Raw genomic sequence first — 24,997 nt, forward strand, 5'->3', positions numbered from 1 at the left:
TCACTAAAACAAAGGCGTTTCTCGTTGCGACGGGATCTTTTCATGAAATTTCAATCTCCAGTTTTCTCCTTCTATTGCGAAAACATTCTGTTGACACCCACCTACATAGGGAGGAACGATCATCACGATAGAATAAGAGAAATCAGGGCTCGCACAGAAAACATTGAAGTGCTCGTTTTTCCCGCACGCCGTTCGAGAGTGGAACGGCAGAGAGACAGCTTGAAGGTGGTTTATTGAACCATCTGCCAGGCACTTAATTGTGTATAGCAGAGTAATAACGTAGATGGAGATAAAAGTTATGATGTGTTTGTAGGAAGACTCTTTGACACAGAGAAATATCAGCCAACCTACAGATGTGTGCACATGTTAAGGTAAAAAAAAAAAAAAACACTCTGTCGTCAGGCCACGAGTGGCCTACCGGGACCATCCGACCGCCGTGTCATCCGCGGTGTAGGATGCTGATAGGAGGGGCGTGGGGTCAGCACACCGCTCTCCCGGTCGTAAGATGATATTCTTGACCGAAGCCGCTACTATTCGGTCGAGTAGCTCCTCAATTGGCATCACGAGGCTGAGTGCACCACGAAAAATGGCAACAGCGCATGGAGCCCTGGATGGTTACATATCCAAGTGCCGACCACGCCCGACAGCGCTTAACTTCGGTGATCTCACGGGAACCGGTGCTACCACTGCGGCAAGGCCGTTCCCATATGTTAAGGTAGCACATAAAAAAATATCTGCACTTATATCTGTTCCACGCTGTATAATTTTATTGTAGGAGTAAGTTATTCACTGGCCCAGTCCGTGATACTGACAAAATGAAGTCTACTTTTTTTAGACAGACATCTACTGTAAGTATCTGTATCGGTCTTTCCCAACTTTGAACAGCTCTGCTTCAAATACTTCTTGATTTTGCTGTTATACATGGGAGACGAGTGGTATAACGTCCCTTGCTGAGTGCTGCCGTGACTTACCTGTTAAACCAGTCGTCCGTGTAGCGCGGGTAGGGGTAGGGGTCGTTGCTGCTGAAGTCGTAGCTGGCGCGAGCGTTCTGTAACACAAAGACAAACATCAGTTAGATCTGTACAGTTCCTCATTGGAGACTGTCGATTAGTGTTTGAAAAGGAGGTCGCATATCTAAACTCTCTAATACATACAATAAAAATATCTTATATTAGGGTGCTAAAATTTCTTGTAACACTCGAAAGCTGCGTTCTCTATGGTCAGCATATCATTTACGGGCAAGACAACAAACTGATACAAGTTACAGAAGCAGAACACTGCGTCACATTGTATGGGTTTATAAGGAGAAATAGTACAAGTCAACGCATCACAATTAGCTTTCGGGTCACTAACATTCGATGCACTGAAATAACTTAAATATGGCTATATAAACGTCATTCCGCAAAGTACTGACGTTGGGATAGTTCCCAACACAAACGCACTTCGACATTTTATGATTTGTATTTTGCTAATTTTGTTTCAAGCAAAGATAGATTTCAGTATTCAATACAGAGACTTGTAAATTACGGTACGTGAGCTGGGCTGCAGTTAAGAAGCATCAACTGGCCGTTCCCGCAGATGCGACAAGCGCTCATGTAGCCGGGAGTAATGAGGAGTTCTGACCAGGATCGTGAGAAAAGCAGACTTCGGTAGTATTTGTGCAGTGTGAGGTGCTGTTTACGCGCCAAAATAAAACGGTAACTGTGTTAGGCAACTGCCACAAACTGCGCGGAAAGAATAACTTTATTTACATACGTTCTAAGACAGAAAAAGAATCGACAACCATGAAGGAGTCATGAAAACTGATCACAAATTGATGTCCACACAATGTTCGATGGAAAATACAAAACTGTAAACTTCTGCGGTCGATGGATGAAAGTGTGACGCTGTAGCACAGTTTCACAGAGCAGCTGGAAGGCATTAGTAATCTGGAGACATGTCAATACCAGGGCAGAAAATCTTTGCGAATTTAATTCCGTACACTCATTTGTACAGTAAGTGTGCCTCGCAGACAGGTGTGTGAACAGTGCACACTGATGACATTTGAGAGAGGACGTGTAGCTGGGCTCAAAGAAACCGACGAATCGCTGGACATCTGAATAGGGGCCATTATTCGACGGTGTTGGGAGGCATGGGTGACACATGGCCGAACACAGCGTCAAGACGTAGGGGGTCACCTAGAGAGGCGACACAGCGAGAGGACGGAGGAATCGTCAGAGAGGCATTCAAAACCCCTTACTCATCATTATGATCGAGTCGAAGTGCAACTGCCGCTTCAGTAACCACAAGAATCATTAATAGGTGGTTCACAGAAATGGGGCTCACATCACGGCGCCCTGTGCAACTCGCCCGTTTGCAGTGGTCTGGGACATATTCAGCCTGGAATGGAACTCTCTTCATTGATGTGTCCCGTTTCCAATTGGGTCCCGATGGCCAGCGAAACCGTGTCTGGAGACGCACCGGCCAACTGTACGATACCACCCTGACTGTCGCCCGCCATACTGTCCGACAGCTAGAGTGATGGTCTGGGGTGCCGTTTCATTTCATAGCACGACTTCTTTTACTGTCATCCGCAGCACTCTTGCAGCACGGCGTTATGTCGACGGTATTCTATGCCCTGTTCTGTTGCTCTTCATGGCAAACCACCTTCGGCTTACAGTTCAGCAAGATAATGTCCGCCCGCACACGGGGCAGGTTGCCTTCGTGCTTGCCAAACCATACCTTGGCCATCAGCCTCACCTGATCTCTCCCCAGTTGAGAACGTTTTGAGCATTACGGATAGGGCCCTCCAACCATCTCGAGATTTTGACGACTTAACGCAACAATTGGACAGAATTTGGCACGATATGAGACGGACATACAACTCTATTACTCCAGAATGAGATTTTCACTCTGCAGTGGAGTGTGCGCTGATATGAAACTTTCCTGGCAAATGAAAACTGTGTGCCGGACCGAGATTCGAACTCATATTAGCGCACACTTCGCTGCAGAGTGACAATCTCATGCTGGAAAGATCCCCCAGGCTGTTGGTAAGGCGTGTCTCCGCACTATCTTCCAGGAGTACTAGTTCACCAAGTTCTGTGAAGTTGGGAAGGTAGGAGACGAGGTACTGGCGGAATTAAAGCTGTGAGGACGGGGGCGTGAATCGTGCTTGGGTAGCTCAGTGGTTAGCTGCTCTCTGTAATAATAATAATAATAATAATAATAATAGTAAAAATAATAAACTGTGTGAACGCATCAATGATGAACCTGAACACGTGTCATGGGACGTCCGCCCTGAACAAGTACAACAAACTATAACGAACAAAATGAGATTAAAAAAAGAAAAAAGTGGTAGAGCGCTTCCCCGCGAAAGGCAAAGGCCCCGAGTTCGAGTTTCGGTCCGGCACACAGTTTTAATCTGCCAGGAAAGTTTCAACTGTATCAAGCCAAGCCGAATAACTGCTCATGTAAGGGCCAGAGGTGGACCAACGAGTTACTGAGTTGCCCAATATGTGAAGTTCTTTCCCTCAAATAAATAATCCAGTTTTTCTGAAAATGTAATCATTTGTTTGTCTGCACACGTATATCACATCTTCCGATTTCCGTCCATTTCGGATTTTTATTTGTTTGCTGGCACAGCGCCAACGGAATAAAAACGAAATGACGCAACCCATTCATAAACGAGATTCGTGCCGTAAATCGTTTCTGCCTTTGAAAACAGAAAACACAACAATAATCCACAATAAGTTGTTGATAGAGTACGGCACTGATGAGCAATCATATCACAGTGGTTGGATCGCAGGCATTCTCTCTGTGAAGACTTGGGAATCGCAAATGAAGTGGAAGCCCTAAGGCTCGAAGACCGGAAATTTGCAATCCTAGCGACAGTAACAAAACTACTAATGTTTCCAATTACTTTGAAATTAATAGTTTACGAAACATTTGCCAATGTTATTTTAAAAGGAACCAAAGGCGTCAAGAATGCTTTCTAAAATGTAATACTGAAATTTAGCCCAGCAAAATCAGTCGGCGCAAATGTCTCGTAGAGCTAAGACTTGGGGTAAAGCTGTTTCACGTCAAAATACTTAGAGTGCGTTCAGCACGTAGACCCAATTGTTGCAACGTCATGCGTGACTGAACACGACATTTGTCCATAAATTAAACAGTTGTATTACGAACAGTATAGTATGAGGAATTGAGATTTATTCAGTGCTGAAGTCCTGGGGAAAATGCATTTGCTTGTCTCCAATAAATGGCACTCAAATCGCATCACTCTATTATTTTAAAAACGACTGCACCAGAACTCATACGTCAAACAATGGCCACCTTGTGGTCCCTATCAGATGAAGTACTCATTCGATGTAATAAAAGCTGCTGGAGCAACAAAGTTTCCATGACAATTGTCGTCTTCAGATATAGCGGATTGTTGCCGTGGAGATAAGCGCCAATTATAAGCAAACCACTCACCATTTCACTGTCTGAAAAAATATACGGTGAGCAGCCGTGTCTTCCACAGCTATCGTCCCGTTACTGCTTCAAAGTATTCACTGTCCATGCGCGTAACCTGCAGAACTCATGGCACAGGCTATAAAGATTAGAAGGCATGAAATCTCCGGTTATCAGTCGAGTTATTTAGTCATCCGAGAGGTGGGTTCTTAGAAGAGTCAATCAGTATATTCCTGATACGACCTGCTACGTATATTTCGCGAAAAGATCATGAATTAGACGAATCTGAGCTCTCACAGAGGCCCACCAAGAGTCGCTCTTCCCGTGAAAGATTCACGACTGAGTCACTAAAGAGTGAAGTGATACACAAACTACCCTTCCCCCACGAACCATTAGGCGGCTTTCTGAGTATGGATGTTTATATAACTCCATCGTCAGTGGGTAAAGTATAGAGAGAGCCGCTAATGATGACACATGATACAGCGCTACTTGAGTAGCGACGAAGTCGTCCTCTTCCAGTACTTCACAGTAGCTGGTCCGTTGGTTTATCTCTAGAGTCGAATTGATATTAGCTCCTCGCACAATGACGTTAGTCACTAGAGGTCAAATCGACGACTTACTGGCAAAAACTACCAGAGGGGGAATAACACTTTCGAGAAGGCATGTATTTTACGATTCGGGGCTATCATTAAAATGAGTGCTCGTACTCATATGATCGAACTGCGATTAAAAGCAATGTTATTTCAGTGTCTTCAGCTGCACATCAGGAATCAGAGTTAACTGGTGTATAAGAAAGGGTTAGTAACATTCGTCAGTTACCCTAAAAGTTTTGAACCTGGAGTATTTCACATTAATAATAATGTAATAATAATAATAGTACGTGTTCCTTTTCACTGTGTTCCATGTGATTTCTTTCCTCTCGAACTAATTCTCAACATGGCTCTTTTCTTTATTTAGTGAGAAACTCCCTGATTTTTCAAACATTTTCCCTTGAAAAGGTTATATATCATTACCATGAGTGATACATACTCATAGTATACAGGTGATCATCATTAAACTTTCAAAACGCTGTGGAAATAACACAACTGTTCACAATGACGTCAAATTGCAACGGAGTATTATAGGAGAAGGAGAAAAACTTATGGCAGAAGAAAAACAATAGCATGAAAATTGATCAATAGATGGCGCTGTATGTGTCAGAGCATGTAAATGAAAACACTTGTCATGCGCAAGGCCCATGGAAGTACACGGCTTTTCCTCTTTTCGCGTCTGCGACGTTCGCCATGACCGTCTCAATGCAGGATCGCACCCTGCTTCGAAAGCTGTGTTACAAGAATGATGACTGTGCACACGTCGCTCTGCAGAAGTTTCGGACACTGAAGGGTTCGAAAAAAGGCGTTGGTCCGATGACTGTCGTGGGTCTGTGTCGTCTGGAGAAAATGATTCGGAAATTCGAAAAGAAATGTTCTTTCGGTATGCAAGCTGATAGAGGGAGGAAACGAATTGACTCAACGTCAGTGGAAGCAGTGGCCACAGAAATGCAGGAGGAGAAGAGTGATGATGTGCAAATGTGTAGTGCACGGAGAATTGTCTGAACGTTGGGTATCCCCGTGAGCACGGTGTGTAAACTCCTGCGAAACATCCTTCTTTGCTATCCATTCAAAATTACCCATGAACAGGAGTTGCTTCCTGTTGACCTGCCAGCAAGAGAGACCATTGCTTTAGAATTTCTTGCTCGCATGGAAGTGGACAATGATAGGCCGTGGAAGATTTTGTGGACAGACGAAGCCCACTTCCATGTGATAGGATATGTCAATACACAGAATTGTCGAATATGGGCAACGGAAAATCCACACGCAAATCAACCAGTACCACTTCATCGTGAAAAGGTTACTGCGTGGTGCGGATTTATGGCATCATTTGTCACAGGGCCATATTTTTTCGAAGAGAAAGGTGTTTCCGGTCCTGTTACCTGTACCGTTCAAAATGGTTCAATGGTTCTGATCACTATGGGACTTAACAGCTGTGGTCATCAGTCCCCTAGAACTTAGAACTACTTAAACCTAACTAACCTAAGGACATCACACACATCCATGCCCGAGGCAGGATTCGAACCTGCGACCGTAGCAGTCGCGCGGTTCCGGACTGCGCGCCTAGAACCGCTAGACCACCGCGGTCGGCTTAGCTGTACCGTCACTGGTATGTACATTGAGTGTCTTTTGCGCAACCACGACGTTCCAGCTCTCCAACAGCGTGGATGTGTGGATGGGATCATTTTTATGCAAGATGGCGCACCTCCGCACATTGCAAATCTAGTTAAACAGCTTCTGAAGCGCTATTTAGGAAATGGTAAAATTATCAGCCACCATTTAACTACATCCTGGCCATCCCGATCACCTTAATCCGTGTGACTTCTGGCTGCGGAGCTATCTGAAAGATGATGTGTTCAGTGTTCCGATTGAAAACTTGGGCGTACATTGAGCAACACATTCTGTACGTGACCCCGGAAACACTTCAACCAGTTGTGGAACAAGCTGTTTCTCGATTTCAGCTTGTTACAGAAAACAGTGCACAGCATATTGAACATGTTTTCCGATTTGATTTTGATTGCTGCTTTTATGCGGTTTTTGGCCACAGGACAATTAAAAACCGATGTGAGTGATGCTTTTTATGTGGTATTTCTCCTCAGGACACTTAAAAACCGATTTTTCCCATCCAATGTGATACGACCTTGCCGTGGTGGATGGGCTCACGTAACTAACAATATCACGCTTGTACACCCATGCACACTGAGTAGTACAGCTTGTGTAAAGTCGAACGTACACCTTAGGCATTGTTGTATGATTCCTTTGTCATTTGTAGTCAACCACTATTAAATTATGATACTTACAGCGCCATCTATAGTTACAATTTGTAACCTTTTTTCTTTCCCTCTTCTCCGATAATACTCCGTTGCCATCTGACGTCATACTGACCAATGGTGTTATTTCTACAGTGGTTTAAAAGTACTTCCCATTTCAGATACACTGGAATATTCTGTTTGAAAGCTCTTTTGAGTTTACGAAAATCAGTTCGGATCATTTTTACTCTATTGTTTATTTCTTTAGCTGTACATCCAGCAATTTTCATCTAGGGCCCGAAGCACAAAAACTCAAGAAATGGTTCCTTGCCTTCATTGTTAATGTGGCCAATCTGCCATTCGATATGTTTGTTATGTATTATTTTAGTCTTATTAAATTTGATTTTCAGGCCAACTATCAAACTTACTCAATTAAATTAGACCGTCGCAGAAGTTTATTTGCACTCAGTAGAATATCACCAAAACGGACGTGGTGCAGATGTTTCTTTACCATATATTCCTTCTTCAGTCCAGTTTGAGGTTCTGAAGAAGTATTATAGGACTGCTAATAGTAGTTTTCAGGATATGGTATCTCCTTGCCTCGCTCTTTTTCTAATTTTGAAATTCTAACTGGACGAAGTTCAAGGGTAGCTGTGTAAATGACATATACGATGATGAACTGATTCTGTATGTGTGGATCTTCAGAAGACTTGCGACACCGTAGCTCACAAGCGGCTTCTAACCAAACTGCTTGCCTATGGAGTCTCATCTAGCTGTGCTGTTTTCTATCAGAAAGGTAGTAACTGATGGGAAATTGTCTAGTAAAACAAAAGTGATATATGGGGTTTACCAAGGAAGTTTTACAGTCCCTCTGCTGTTCCTCATTTACATAAATGATTAGGAGACAATACGAGCAGTCCTAGATTATTTACAGATGATTCTGGCGTTTACGGTCTATAACTGCGTAGTGCGAAAGGTGGCAATCAACATTAACAATAAGTAGTATGGGACCTTCTGTATGATTACTAAAAATATAATATGTTAAATTTAGGTTACTCATAAAATCATATAAACTGAAATTTAAAATTTGTTTAGGTACCAATGGATTACAACTGCGTTCGAGTTAAATTGGAACCAAAACACAGAAATGGTTCTAATTTAACTTGTTGGCAGTTGTAATCCCTAGGTATTTAGATGAATGAGAACCATACCATAGAATCCATCCCCTATGAACTATGGACTTTGCCGTTGGTGTGGAGGCTTGCGTACCTCAGCGACAAAGGTATCTGTTGAGATGTCAGACAAACGTGTTGTCCCTCAAGAAGGGCATCAGGCTTTGCAGTAGTTGCGGGGGGAACAGTATGGGTGACTAAATGATGCGGCCTTGCTATGCAGGTACTGCGAACGGTTGAACGCAAAGGGCAGCTACAGCCGTAATTATTCCTGAGGGCATGCAGCCCTACTGTGTGGTTAAATGATGATGGCATCCTCTTGCCTAAAATATTCCGTACGTAAAACAGTTCCCCATTCGGATCTTCTGGCGGGAACTACTCAACAGGATTTAATCATCAGGAGAAACAAAATTGGCGTTCTATTCATCGGATCATGGAATGTTAGATCTCATAATCAGGCAGGTGGGTTAGAAAATTTAAAAAGGGAAATGGATAGATTACAGTCAAATACTAGAGGAACTAGTGAATTTAGGTAGCAGGTGAAACAGGCGAATAAAAGACTGTAATTACAAAATCAAATATGGGTTTAATAATCAATAAGAAAATAGGAATGCCAATGGAACACAGGTGCGTCGTACGACCAGGTTTAGATTTCTCAGTGATTATCAACTTATGTGACCCACACTGTTCCGAACTATAACCGGATTAACATTATTCCTCTGATGAACGACACTTCTCCATGTGAAGTGAGATAACACCGTGCAAGGGTTTGGTAAATTGTACTTTAATGTGACATACACAACGCCTGGTTGCTGTGTTTCTTTGTAGTTCTTTTAATTTTTTCAAGCTGCAATTCCCAACAGAACTGTATTCTGCTTTGGACACAGATCGATCCTCTCACCATCTGAAAACTGTCTAGCCCGATTTGTCACGATAATGACGTGTTTCCAGCTGTTGTGAAGTCTGCCGCTGCAAGGAAGGAAAGCGCACAAACTCAACGAATTAGGTCGCGGTCAGGTCACGGGAGGCCGACGCACACAGTACCTGCCGATCTCTGAGGCTGCACGAGCGTAGGGCCAAGTGTCGCCGTTTGAAAGGTTATACCAGCAGAATCGAAAAACGGGAAAATTGTAGCCGCCAGTTAGCTGCTAAGGACAACATTGTAGGCGTTAGGAGCTGTTGTACAACGAAACAGAGCTCATCAACTGGTAGACAGTTATATCATTCAGAACCATTATGAAATACAAACTCATTGCGACACATTTGTATACAGTGTGAACATCAATAAAACCGACAAACTGCAGGGACGGATTCCTGACTGGAAATGGAGGAAAAAAACTCCCATGAACATATGTCCGGTAATGCATCGTTGCCACGGTAGATGGCGCTGACGAATAACAGTTCCACTGACTACGTGTAGTGTGTTCCTCGTGTGTTGCAAGCTGTGTGATCGACGCAGCGTACTGTGAACAGCAGAATGGTCTGGTATTTCTGTCTCGATCAAGCTGAGATGGTGTCCGTGTATGGCCAAGCAGACGGAAACGGTCGAGAGGTAGCACTGCCATACCAAAACAAGTACCCTCACGGACACCAACCACATCGCACAACATTTGAAGCCAGTTCTGGGCGTTTTGTGTGATCATGGGTCCTTTAAAACAGACGAACGTGCAGGAAGGCAGCGGACTGTGCGTACACCAGATTTGGAGGACCGGGCTCTACGGGATATTGAGACGAACCCTCGCACAACCTCCAGGCGAGTGACCCGCTAACATGGTGGAAGCCAAAGTACAATTATGTGTATCCTGCATGACAACCGCTACTATCGCTATCACCTGCATTCCCGTGGAGGACACTTTGAACATCTGTTATGACTTGGATGAGGTGCACATCTGTACTGTATTCCGGGACGATTTGTTGTCGCTGCATGCACACCGTCCATTTGCGAACACACATTCACAGGATATTTTTTCCTATATTTCCAGTCAGGAATCAGAGCAGTTTGTCGGTTTTATCAGTGTTCCACCTGCATTTGTTTACTGTAGGTCGCTACATTAATCAGCAAATGTTGGATGGTGATTACCAAAGGCACCACGAGAAAGAGATTTCGTGGATTCACGAATAGCGGTAATCATTCGAAAACGCATAAGGCAATGCATATGTACATCGATATCCACAACATAGATTTCATTCCGCGTGGTAGTATTATTCACGCTGTTGGTGTAGGTACTTCTATGCTGTTTATGTTTAAATATCATTAAACGTGGCCCCTGATATGACAGCGATGTACACTCGTGGCCACTAAAGTTGCAACACTAGGAAGGGTAAATAATGGAATTTTACTTTCTGTGTGTATGCAATATAGTAGGATACAGATTTAAATGGGTAGGTTATAAGGAGTACGCAAGGTGTAAGATGTAGCATACAGAGTTACCAGCGCTGGCGGCAACAATGGCTCTAACAAGGTTGGGCATTTCAACGAACTGAACTGGGATGTCAGATACAGGTATATTTCATAATGCTTCTATTTTGTGCCGAAGTTCACCAATCGTAGAGACTGGCGAGTGGTAGCGCACCGGTTTCTCGGCATGCAGAGGACAGATATTGACAGGGAGGTTCCGCTGCTGTATTTGACAACCAATAACACTCATGCAAAGCCCTCAATACGTTGCAAGTGTCGGTCAGGGTCAAAACAGTGCTCTGTATAGTTGTGAGTGCATTGTTGTTGTTGTGGTCTTCAGTCCTGAGACTGGTTTGATGCAGCTCTCCATGCTACTCTATCCTGTGCAAGCTTCTTCATCTCCCAGTACCTACTGCAACCCACATCCTTCTGAATCTGCTTAGTGTATTGATCTCTTGGTCTGCATTATACAGAAGAAAAGTGAATTCGAGTGCGAGCAAGTCGTTGCTGCTCTTTAGGAGAGTGCTTCCGTAACCGAGGAAGCCGATGTGTTTGGTGTTTCACGACGCTCCGTTCCGTATAGAAGATTTATACCGCATATACAGGAAAACCGAAACTCATCTTCCGCTAAGTCAAAAAGCGGACGTTTATGTGTGTTGACATATCGTGACAGACGATCACTGAAGAGGACTGTGTCGAAGAATAAGAGGGCGACAGCTGCAAAAGTCACTGCAGAGCAGAGTGCAGCAATCGCGGACCCTGTCAGCACCAGTAAAACACGTAGGAAGCTCCAGCAGCAGGGAATTGCAGGACGAGCAGGAATTTCACAACTATCCATCAGTAATGCAAATGCTTGACCAAGGAGACGTGGTGCTGAAGCCATAAACCCTGAACTATGGAGCAGTAGTAGAATGTCGCTTGGTTGGATGAGTCTTGTTTCACACTGTTTACAACCTTTGGCCAACTTTACGTCCCAAAAATGAAACAGGACACGGATTCGGTGATGATTTGGGCAGCCAAATCGTGGTGTTCCATGGCGCCCAGTATTATTCTGCAAGCTAGCGGTACTGCCAGGGATTATGTCAACATTTTGGCTGATATGGTGCATCCCACAGTACTACACACGTTCCCAAATGGTGATGCTGTTTTCCTAGACGACAGGACTCCTGGCCACACACCTCGCGTCGTCTAGGATTGTTTTTGTGAACACTAAGATGAACTCCCAAAAACATCATTGTCACTAGGTATCAGTGTTATTGAGCCTTTGTGGTCTATTTTTGAGACAACGGTCGCCAACGCTACACCCGCTCCATCCTCAATGAGTGTGAGGTATCTGGGGTCACTAATTGCAGTGCTAACAGTCAAACTCAGAAGCCAGATGGTGATTTGTATCGAGGTAGAGCAGGCTAGCATAGACAACATGCGGCATTATCTTGTTCAAAGACAACATTAAGGAAATCACTGCGATGCGTAAAACTGATGGTGAGTTCAGCGGACAAAATTAGTCAACCCGCTGCGCACGTACAAAGGAATCGTCAGGCATATACAGTAGCGCAGTGATCCTGTCACGTGACCAACCGTACGCGCACTGCCTCTATGTAAGTGTAAGGCACCAGCGATCAGTGAGACATTTACGTTTCGAGCGGACATTGTACCGAAACTTAGGTAAATGTACGGACGTGACAGTGGCAAAAAGAAGTAATCATGCTGGGCCTTGTTCATGGCCGTAAGGTGTGTGAAGTTGCTGGATTTTTCGATATTTCGGCGGACTGTTCAGCTTATCTACAAACTGTGCTGGAACACAATTGGCCACGATACACGATTTCTGAATTACGGTCGGAAAAAGATCCTGACTGAGAGGGGGAGGGGGCGGAGACACGTTTCACGCCTTCTGAACCAAAATCACTTCCAAATCCGACTGGTCTTGCATCAGGCAGTGAATTAAGGTTCATCCCCACCTGTCAGCTAGGTAACACCCTGTCTGTAATGAACATTTGGAGTCGGTCACCTCGCAAGAAACCGCCTCACAACAGGCAAATAAAGACGAGAACAGCGAAGTCCATCGCACTGGAAGAATTATTGACTGGTTTTCTGAACACTCTCTCATCTGACCTGATTTGACCTCTGACTTGAATCCCATAGAAAATCCGTGGGACTTTTGGAAGAGCGGGTAAGACGCCGATATCAGCGTCACCACAATTTGGTGGAACAAAGCGATCAAATCCTCAGCTAGTGGCTTAACCTGGATGTAACGTACCTCCACAACCTTATGGACTCACTTCCGAATCCAGGTGATTATAAAGTCCAGGAGGCAATTACACGCCATTAAGTGATGTTTATAGTGATTTCTCTAGAGGTGACTAATTTTTTATCCGTTGAACTTATTAAGCAGTTCGTGACTTTGACATTTATCACACTGCCCCGAGAATCTGCAGCAAACGATACCTTAGTATACTTGTCGTTTCATGATCTATCGAGTAGCTTTCAATGTACCGATCCTTCAGAGCTGGAAAATATCGCTGAATGTTGCACGCAATAACCTCAAGAGTGCCGGAAAAAAAGCGTATCAAAGGGCGTGGCGTGTGGAAGGAAACACATTGTGGTATGGGGAAGATCAGGGTTGTTAATCTCCAGTTTCCTACCAACGTTTTCAGCAGATTTTCCCTGGTTAGCAGGAAAATTGCGAAAATCTTAATTCGCCGCTCACATTCATCTATGTCTCTCTCCAAAATCACTTGAGTTCGCTGAAAAGGACGGAGAGGTCTACAGTTGCCCGGCATACCAATACTAACTTCAAAGATTAGAAAATAGTATGTTCATTGGCGTCTGGCACAGTGAGCGTATAGTGTCGAGTCCGCCAAGTACGTGTTTTATAAAAGTGAATGTGTTGTGGAATATGGTCAGAATGCTGCACTGCACCATTTAAGATATCAATGGGGTGGTACTACACATTTTCACAGATGTGGAGTGCTTAGAAAGCCAACTGATCACTGACGCCGTATTTATAGTTCTCTACATGAAATAGAACAGAAGTTATGACGTTATGCTCAGGAAAGAATGTTTGCCAGAAATTATTCCTATGGTCGCAAAATAGATTACAAGATTACTGCGAAACTTTTGGAGTTTGTGGTAATGAATCCTCGAAGATAGGGCACAGACATCGTTCTTGACGGCATCACAAATCTAACACCGAGTGTATGAATGAGAGATGATCGTGTTGCGTATCCAATCCAGTTCAATACAATGCACCACTATGCCAAGTGCTGACGATAAAGGATGCTGTCTGACAAGTTTCGTTATCCTCGGGGCATCCACACACGGATGCGACCCTCCTGATAATGGTGTAAAAAACCGAGACTCGTGTGTGGAAAAAGAACTGGTGCCTTTCCTGCTTACGGTCTTGCCGGTGTGTGCAGTACTATTAGTGTGCGTCTCTTTGATGCAGCGTCAAGGGAAGCCGCAATAATAGTCATCCTGCTGACATTCAGTGGTGCACCAGCCGTTATCGCTTGTCTTCCTGAACATTTGCCTCGCTGCAATCAAGAACATCTTCTGACCCAGGGTGTGAACCTCCAGTGACGAGCGTTTAATTTATCTTTCCATTTGAGCGCTCGTCGCAATGAGTCACCAAATTATTACGGGTTGAGTATGAGACCCTCCTGAAGCCATTGATTCTATATCCGCATGGCACACCTGGGATATCTCCCAGCGTGAGCACGAATCGCGGAATGATAAACCAGGACATCAGTCCCCTAGAACTTAGAACTACTTAAACCTAACTAACCTAAGGACATCAGACACATCCATGCCCGAAGCAGGATTCGAACCTGCAACCGTAGTGGTCGCGCGGTTCCAGACTGTAGCGCCTAGAACCGCTCGGCCTCCCCGGCCGGCGGTCGTATCCTGAATGGAAGTCGGATTGTCAAATTCATTTGGCTGGGGAACACTGCTTTCCAATTTGCCCCTGATGTTGGTTATCCGTGGATACACAGGCAGAATAATGCGGCGGAAGCATATGAATTTGTGTGATGAGCATCTTATTCTGTGTTGCCGGCTGCTTTTACTCCTTGTTTCACTTATCCCATTTGCAAAGAAGTGTATACCGGTAGCTACGTTCGTCAAATTGATGTCACCTTACGCTTATGGACGTCTGTAGCCATTGCGCCTTCTGCATTGCGAGTAATTGAGAATTATGGCTATTTGTGCATCTAACACATACTCATTGTGCAGGCAAGTTTAATTTTCTTGTCTTTATGGAGCCCACTGGGGCGTTCAAATTCCTAGTGTATTTTTGACAGCTTTTATTTAAAAGTCAAGAGTGCAAAACGTGTATTTTATTAAATGTTTTTATACATTTGTGTTATAAATATTCCTAATGCTTGGAGTCTCAGCCTAGTGTGTAATTTGGAGTGTTACTTGTGCTGGATGGCTTAAAATCACTGTCACTGGAAGCCAACTGAGCGCTTTGTTCTTTTAAATTTATAGACACGTTACATCTTTTATCGTTGCACATTGGCTTATGGTGCTCTCCTTTTTTTACTGGAACTGTGTGGGTGTAATAGTTTAACTTTTCACAGTCCACTTTTTGGTATTGTGATCATTTGGCCGTTGTTACATGAATTCTTTTCTTACATGTAAGTTATTATGGTGATATTCTGTTATACTGAATGCTTCTTGGCTCAGGGTGGCTCAGTCTAGTAATTAGTGCCCAGTACTTGTTGTGGAAATCAGTTCAGTGACGTTCCTTGGAGTTTACTTGTAGCAGTTGTTATTTGCTCTTGTTGTATTATGTAACTGTGAGTCACTGTCTGATTTCAGCCGAGAACCAAACGTCCGTTTGTATTGATTTTATAGGCATATAATTTACCTAATGAAAATATTTTCTCCTGTTTTAGTATGTATGTGCTTTCCTGGTGCAATTGAGCAGGAAGCCTTTGGTGACCTTAAAGTCAACCGATCTTAAATTGTGCAAATCCAAATTGTAAGATCTCTCTTATTTGATTAATTGTACGTATTAAGGTTGTCATGTTTGCTAAAGGAACGTTATGAATAAATTACTTTTTTAGGCTGCTGTTTGGTTAGTGCACCCATGCAAATGAAAGAATATTCTGCTAACACAGAGCTGATATGCTGAAATCATAATAAAATCATTACAACTCGTGTCATTGTACGAAAAACTGCGTGTAATGATCCTTAGCGAAAGATCTTAGGCTCAAAATCATTCTTTATATAGAGATGCTAACTCAATCACTCAAATCAATGTGAGAGCACGGAAGAAGAAGAGAGAATATCGCGGTGAAACTCTTGTCGATGGGAAGGGCACGTGTTCGTAATGCGTGCAGAGCGGGTGTTGTTTGCTGTTGTCTTGAGATTGAGTATGAGTCAGCAATATCCAGTTAGTTCTGGCAGTGTCACTTGGCTTGCTCATAAGCGAATTTATTGAAAACAGAGTTGTACATAAAGTCAAACTAGACCTTTATATAATCACATAAATATTATTACATCTGAAATAGCTAATATTTAATTACGTTTTACTTTTGTATAAGGATGACAGAGATAAAAATACAGTCTTAGTTGCGCAGGTTTTTGTGATGGAATGAAAGAAAGATAAAGGGTTATAAAAATAAAACCATTATTATAGCTGCTTGTACTACTAGTTCTCTAAGCTCCCATTTAGAAACTGAGATATACGAAACAGTGCCGTTTATGACAATGGCAAGGATACTGAAACTTAGATAGCTTTGTGAATAAATTATTGTAGCAGGGACACCACCAGATTGTTCGCTTTCAAAAGCAGTGGAGATAGAAAATCATTTGCAGAGTGGAAATGTCAAACGATCTAAGTGCCATTTATGTACAAAATGCGTTTTCTATGCTACTGTGTTCTTGGAACGCTGTTGCATGTTCTAGACTTGTTCCATGTGCCCTGTTGTGAAGAAAATGTTTCTAACACTTATTAGTAGATAGCACGTTGTCTTCGTGGCGAGCAGTGCTCCCCTCTTGAGTTCCAAGTGCCATGCCTCAAAATCCTGGTTCTGCATTATTTACACAAGGTTGCTGAGTCAGTTAGAGCTATGAATCTATTTCATACGATGCCAATGCATGCTTCTGACCTTTGAATTTAAGGATACTGATGAAACATTATTGTCAATACTGGTGTGTTATATTTGGAAGTGCAGTGTGACCAAAGTTTCTCATACTCATTTATTTGAAATAGCTATTAAAAATTCTTACACTCAAACAGAAGAATGAAAAAAATGTCTATGTATTCAAACAGGAAAGACTTTGTCTGATGTATGCCATGCCATACATTATGTGTAAGACCAGCTACATTTATCAGTTGCAAGAAAGAAATACCTGTTGACGATGTTGACATTCTTTCCTCAACAAGACAGGGAGTCCTGCAGTAAGCTTTGCAGCATCTGTTCCCAAGAATAGAGCCAAGTAAGAAACAGAAGTCCGTACTGAGAGATTATTTTCTTGGATTTAATTAGTTAAGTCTTGTAAAAAATTTAAAAAGATATGAGTAATGTTTTTTTTCACTGCAGTTCTACCAGATAAAACAACAACTGTATTTTTTTGCACTTGTATTATAGCAGATAAAACGTAGTGCCCCAGTATTAATGGCTCTTGAATAAAAATTTTCCTGTTGGGATTTAGAACCAGTCAGGAACCACCTAGGATGTTCTTAATAAATTATTTTCTTTCTAATTTATCTAATCTTTTTTTCAGTTTTTTGAGGCTGTTACACCTATTTTCGACATATTTTGTATCTGTATCGATATTTCTATATCAGTTTGTAGTGTTGCTTATGTAGAGAGTCATGGAAACTCTTTGACTATGTATACATATTTCAGTTATGTCAACTTTTTGAACGATGTTGAATAACTGTGCTTTTGGATCTAAATAATTACTGGAATGATTGTTATATAATGTACTGTAAATGTCTTGGTCCATAAATATGGAAAGTAGGTTTGAATGTAAGAGATTTGTGGAAGTCCCGCAGATACGGAAGTAGCCTGGTGGAGTGGAAAAGGTGTGGTTTGCGCGCAAGTGGCAACTCGTCCTTTGTGTTGCGTAAGGAGTCTGGGCTGAGCAGTGCTGTGGTTAACATCTTACTAACAGTAGCGAATCATTGTGACTCATATTCTTGGAGTTTTGATGCCTGAGGAGCCTAAGAGTAGTATTTATCGACCTCGGATGCTGCATTTGGTGATATTATTATCATGGCATTGTTTTTGGCCCTATAAAAATATAATTCCGACGCCAAGAAGTTCTGTGACAGGGCGAGGCCAACAGTACTGTCATGACTGCATCGCCGCCATGTTAACAGCCACTGCAGATTACGCCAGCAGTTCCACCAGTCTTCCACTAGAATGAGATTTTCACTCTGCAGCGGGGTGTGCGCTGATATGAAACTTCCGGTCCCGAGTTCGAGTCTCGGTCCGGCACACAGTTTTAATCTGCCAGGAAGTTTCATATCAGCGCACACTCCGCTGCAGAGTGAAAATCTCATTCTGGAAACATCCCCCAGGCTGTGGCTAAGCCATGTCTCCGCAATATCCTTTCTTTCAGGAGTGCTAGTTCTGCAAGGTTCGCAGGAGAGCTTCTGTTAAGTTTGGAAGGTAGGAGACGAGGTACTGGCAGAAGTAAAGCCGTGAGGACGGGGCGTGAGTCGTGCTGGGTAGCTCAGTTGGTAGAGCACTTGCCCGCGAAAGGCAAAGGTCCCGAGTTCGAGTCTCGGTCCGGCACACAGTTTTAATCTGCCAGGAAGTTTCAGTCTTCCACTAAATTTTTTATATTTGGCACTTAGTAAATGGACCAGGTATTTGTGAAATTTCGGTGATATTAATAACAATCGTGGTGTTGTTAAAAACTCTACCTTACTCCCGTGATTATCTCAAATCACAAACCTGGACAGGAATCCTATCCTAATGAATTTAATTTCGAGTGTCATAATTTATTATGCAAAGACTCATTTGGTAGCTGTAAAAATAGTTGTGATTGCTTTCTAATGTATGGAGTTATAGTGCTTAAAGTTCAGTTTTATAGTTTCAGAAATACTCCACTTCCAGTGAATTTTTAAATCAATCTGCTCTCACTTTCTTAAATTATTTGGCTTGCCTGGAAACAGTAAAGTTGATCTGAAGTGAAAAACATTATTAATTGTTGCTTTTGTACCTTTTATGCACGTTGATCAGAATTACAAAGTCTTGTCAGTGTTCATTTTATGAGAAAGTGTTTGAACTTGAATTTAATGTTATGTTAGCATTTAAATAGCTAACTATATTTAGAGTAGGTTAAAAGACTGATTATCAAAGCACATTAGTTATTTAAAGAGTTATAGTTTGTTGTGCCTTACTTAATTAATACTTATTAATGGGAATGCTTACCATTTCTCATACATACTTCTGTAGTTTTGTTAATGAGCATCGTTCTTCAAACCATGGAAGTTTAAGAGCCCTCATGTACTAGGCAAGTTAGTCAATGAAGAAAAGCTAAGGCTTCTTAAGAGTCGGTGTAGTTAGATTTTAATTATGTTTAACTGCTTCAAACTGAATTTACGAAAGAAATAGTTACTGTGTTAGCTATTCTATTGAAAGTTGGTTAATGCACAGGCGCAGGAACCCTGTAGTTAGTAATGATGTCATAGAGTATAATCATTAACAGATCCCCGGTTTTAAATCAGAATAATTTCATGTTCTTCCCTGTTTAGTATTGCTACTAGTTTCATGTGTGTTGCCAGCCGCGGTGGTCTCGCGGTTCTAGGCGCGCAGTCCGGAACCGTGCGACTGCTACGGTCGCAGGTTCGAATCCTGCCTCGGGCATGGATTTGTGTGATGTCCTTAGGTTAGTTAGGTTTAAGTAGTTCTAAGTTCTAGGGGACTTATGACCACGGCAGTTGAGTCCCATAGTGCTCAGTGCCATTTGAACCATTTTTTTTTTTTTTCATGTGTGTTGGTGATTGGTTCCGTAAACTGCTGCATCTAGTTCATTTAAGGTACACGTTTTTGAGAAGCATATGTCACTGTTTGCTGTTTCATTGGCCATTTGTTTGTCTGACTTTCAAGATAGTAGTACATTTATCTGCAACGTTTGGTTACTGTGCTGTAGTGTGAGCAGATATAAAGAAAGAGTTCAGTGTGTGTGTGTATGTGTGTGTGTGAAGGAAAGTTAGGTTAGCCTTAGCACTGCCTTCTGCTTTATTATTTTCCTTGACACAAGAATGCCTAATTAGGCTGGCGACCGATTTTAATACGTAATGTTACAACTTGCTTGGAGAAGGTCTGTTTCTGACCCACCTGTTTACTGATGGTTGTACTCTGCTGGAGTGTTTCGGAAACGAATCCCAGTTTGATTGTTCTGTTCCCATTATGTTATCTCACGGTCGCAAGTTCTGAAAAATTCCTCGCAAAGGTTTAACATTAGCATCGATTGCTGTTCAAGGTGATCGGAGTTACCGTTACAAAGGGAGCAGCATGATTCTGTACTATATGAATAGCTTCTTAATTTTTTGGATACATGTAAGTTACGTACACAACAAGATACTTTGTTTTTTCATTCTTCTAACAAATGTGAGATTTTTCACTTACAACGTTTGACATTTCCACTCTTCGTTTGTTGGTTTAAGCATTCGGAATCTGATTGACGGATAAGCTTCTTCGTCAGAGTAACGGCTTTGTGTGTATTTTGACTCTAAATAATTAATTTTGTATTTTAATTAAAACAATTTGAGGAGGAAGGCTAACTATTTGTTTTGCTAACTGTAATGATCATTTGGGAGGAGGTCATATTTTGCAACAGACATCGCCATTCTTAAAAGAAAATGGTAGAAAATGAAGTTTGAGTTATATAATACATTGTTTGTGTACTTACGTAATTATGTTTGAGATCTGGATGCATATAGTCCACACCTGCAACAAAAACAAAGACTTAAAGTATTTCTTTAATATCAACAACTCCTGAAAACAGTGTATCGAGGCATAAGACAATGTAACAGTATTGTCAAATAACAGTGATGGGATGATTACAGGTCCCATCCGGCTTATGTTAAACTACTTGATACAAAACGGCGTATAACGCTAGCTCTCTCGTCCATACTTAATTATAGCTGGAATTGCTCGATTTCTATGATTACATTGATTCGAACGCATTAAGCTAAAAATTTTCTCTGAGATTCTGCTTACATCCGCTTTATTTGTTTCAATATTTTAGGTGACAGCATGCGGTAAAACTTATACCTGCAAATGCTACTGTTACCCTCCAGGAGACTCGATGTTAAAGACACTGTTTATTCAATATATCTATTCCTCTACAGTATACGGACTGCTAACTTGTAGATGCACAGCGCGAGGTATGGTACGGTTCAGCGATGTAAACTGTACAAGAATTGCAGTTCAAACAGCCTAGTCATTACTTCACACCACAACAGTGTCACCCACAACCATTCACGTCATACGAGTTAACTGTTAGCCTGCAATAAATTGGTTTCATTAGCCTCACTGTATCTTATGGCTCAAGTGCCGATCAAATAGTTCAATGTTTGTAATTTGCAGAGTACTGTATATAAAATAGAGAGTCGTGGTGCACTTATACAATGAGAGAAATCTACATATTAGTTTAGTTTTCTACGTCAACTGTAAATTATGTGTTGAGGCAGGCTGCCACCACCACAATAAAGAAAAATTGAAATAACGAATACAAAGTACCGTCAAATTTGGTATATCATACGATTCCGATTACACTTTAAATATACACGGTGTATTATATTGAATGACAAAAGCTGCCACGGATCGAAGTACACGATGACAGAAGACGCATGTGGGATAACTGCATATTTATGGTTACTAACAGTTACCGACTTTAGAATTAAATATTGTGTTCGTTGGTAGAAATGTATTTAGAATGTAGGATATATAATAGAAAAGTTCACTTTTTAAAAACATTTTTTCTGATTCAGACTAAATTTCGAAATGAAATCAGTGTGTTCGCCAAGAAATCATAATACTCTCGTAAAGGATTCATGTTTACTAGAAAGTTTTTGACCCTGTTATCCTATAGTTTTTCACTGTTAATTAAGTATACTTGTATATTTTGTATAGGTTGTTTCTTTTTCTTTTTTTTTTTTTTTTTTAATCTAATGATGACCGCCTGTCGGAAAGCGTATCTCCAGAGTCTTTCGGGAAAAGCACAGATATTGTGATATTGGTACCTTAATGAAGACCCACTAATTGCCTTCACGCCAACACATCACATAATTTAGTACCTGATGTTTTCTGCGCGGTCGTAACTGTGCCTCGAAGTTGACTATATCTATCAGTAAAGAATATTCCTTTTGCGTTCAAGTGTCCGCACTTCAGTGGTTGACCTGCAGCACAGAGGAAAATAAACATTAATGGCTTGCTTCTGCCATGCATACTTGGAGGTACTAAGCAACCTAAAAATAATACTGATATGATGTTCAGTACACCGTCCTCAGTCATCAATGGAAATATCTTCACTGGCACTCCTGACATCCTGTATAGTTGATGCGTGTAAATAAATTACTATTTAGATGGTTCTTTCGTTGTAAATGTGTCACCAGGTCGTAGAAACAGCAATGTTGTTTTGCACCTGATGAGGTGAAGTACTCTAAACAGCAATTTTCCAAATTCCTATGCTTGTAATGCCTTGAGCAAATCCTCAAAGTCCTGTCCAATCTTTCATACACACGTCATTACCTGACAAGCGAGAGGTTACATCCGTGGTGTCATATTTCACAACACTACTGAGTAGCTCGTTGGTTAATTTTTTACCTCCATCACGAATACTCCTCCCTAATGGAAGACTATAATTCAGATCAGAAGAAAGAAAATGACTTTATCCGATTTTGACAATACCCAACTCGCTACAGGGTTAGTCTGTAAATCTCTAAATCGGGCAAGCTGGACACGGCTTTCAATCAACGTCAGTCGATAGGAGTGTAAGAATTTGTCTCCTTTACTCCAGCCTTGCTAAAATGTATTTTCCGAGACTTCGTTGACACATGCGGTAACGGATCTGATGTCACTACTTGTGGAAAGATATTGCACCATCTGCGCTAAAAGCGATCTTCCCGTCAGTGCCTATCGACAGGTACGGACTGGTGTTTATTTTTTATCTCGTTTTTAGGTTACTTTTATTATTTCTTACAGTTTTCCTAATAATCTATATTTTCTTTTATTATTTTATTCTGGTTATTTCTTGTAATTCTATCCTTTTTAGTTAAAACAGCTATGATTTTGGTTCACTTTTGACTCAGAAATCTCGAAGAGACTCTTTAGTGACTGTACGAACATTAGTGGTCTGTGCTGAACGTTGCTATATCTACAGGACAATGTTGCGAGCATTTCTGTGTTGCTAGACGTCAGTGCAATCTGACAAGTATGCATTTATAGGTAGGGCGTAAGTATAGGATTATTGTTTGTCGCCAAGCTGCACGTGTTTCAGACGCTTCGCCAGCGGACTGAATTGAACGTCGATTGCAGGTTTCGCGTCAGGCAGAATAACCAGAAACAGGCAGGCCGATAGATAAACTAAACAGCTTGCACCATTTCATGGGACTGTGAGTCATTATCGAGCACGCACTAACATATCATGGCCAGCTGGGCCTGTATCATATCTCCAAACGACACAAACACGAGACCGATAGCAATTATCGTTACTCTCTCCCATTGGTCCCTATTCACTGTCAGCGTTATGCAGAATGGAAATCAAATAATGCTCCACGCGACGGCCGCCTTTGTCATTCGTGTGAACAGACAACACAGGACTGCGGTCAGGACATAAATGAGTTGTTATTGCAGGGCACATTATCTTAACCAGCTGGGCAGTGTGTTAGTACAATAATGGGTTCTATGCCTCACGCATAATGCGATACGGAAATTAAACAATAAGCATGACATCCCTGTATTCTCTCAGAGTTTACTTAGTTGTTCATATTATCGTTTGCCGTCTTCTAAGAGTCAGAACAGCGCATGTGCTGCTACTGTAGAGGAAATGTTCTTCAATGAGAAAAAGTGGTAAAATCATTGTCTATGCCTGTAAATAGCTCTCTACGACGCAGAATCTTCGACAAATTTCGAGAAGAATTTCTGATTCTTCTAGACATGGATCTGAGTGTCCTCTTAATCGGTTTTATTCCCATATTCAAGGCCTTTGTTTTAGTAAATCGGTCAAACTTCATGTTATTTTAAGAGACTTATCGTAACTCTTTAACCAAACGGTAGGCCAGTCCTGTTTTCCGATAAAGCCACAGGCTATAAAAACTGCCAACAGACGTGAACAGCGAATAAAATAGAAAAAATGTGTTATTTTACAGACAGACGGCGTAACTATGTCACTCTCTCTCGCCTTAATTTGTAACAAAGTCCCATTTTACACGATCGTAGCTAGTGAGTGCTATGGAAGTTTCTTACATCAACTGAATAATAATAATAATAATAATAATAATGAATTCACTTAGGAAACTTCCATAGTATTCACTAGCTACTGTTTTATTGTTTGCTAGACAAGCAATAAAAGAATTCGATTTGCGTCCTTGAAAACATCGGTCATACCAGTTTTCGACGATGAAAATCACCTCGCCAAAGTAACAAAGGGACGAAGAAAATCTATTGGCTTTCTTTTAAAAGGATTTCACCATTTGTGAAGAATTCGTAACTGACTTGTGTAAAATACGTGTCACAGGAAATTTTGTGTTTTGGACATTCACAACTGTAGAACTGTACCATAATGGAAGAGATCGCTGAAGAAGAAGAAGAAGAAGAAGAAGAAGAAGAAGAAGAACAAGAACCGGCACTCAATTTTCTAGACATAACCATCAGAAAATACAATAACAGACACGTATTTGACATATACAGAAAACCCAACAAGTGCCACTATCTTAAATGTGACTTCAAACAACCTACAGAATCAGAAACACGATGCAATTAGATACATGTTAAACAGACTGAACAGGATCCTCCAAAATATTTCTGATTACCAAAAAGAGCCGGCCATTATGAAACAAATAGCATTAAAAATGCCCCCTACCCAAAAAAAAAAGTAGACAAACTAAACACGAAAATAAAGACATACATAACGAAAAAAATTAACCAAACTACGCCAACACATATAACCTGCACTACCACAAAAATGGCA

General features: G+C 41.6%; 1 protein-coding gene and 1 non-coding gene across 2 annotated transcripts in view; one reads left to right on the forward strand and one right to left on the reverse strand.

Annotated features, from left to right (window-relative positions):
- Positions 1 to 24,997, reverse strand: part of LOC126260573 (neuroendocrine convertase 2) — a 1,523,774-nt gene that overhangs the window by 684,319 nt on the left and 814,458 nt on the right. The window contains exons 5-6 of the mRNA XM_049957908.1: positions 20,714 to 20,751; positions 972 to 1,048 (exon numbers count right to left, since the gene is read on the reverse strand). Coding sequence (XP_049813865.1) covers positions 972 to 1,048; positions 20,714 to 20,751 — 115 coding nt within the window. The remainder of the gene's footprint in view (positions 1 to 971; positions 1,049 to 20,713; positions 20,752 to 24,997) is intronic.
- Trnas-cga (transfer RNA serine (anticodon CGA)) lies at positions 18,516 to 18,589 on the forward strand. Its single transcript has one exon. It is a non-coding gene; the product is annotated as a tRNA-Ser (tRNA).

The sequence above is a fragment of the Schistocerca nitens genome, chromosome 5, assembly GCF_023898315.1.
Source record: "Schistocerca nitens isolate TAMUIC-IGC-003100 chromosome 5, iqSchNite1.1, whole genome shotgun sequence".
Lineage (NCBI taxonomy): Eukaryota > Metazoa > Arthropoda > Insecta > Orthoptera > Acrididae > Schistocerca > Schistocerca nitens.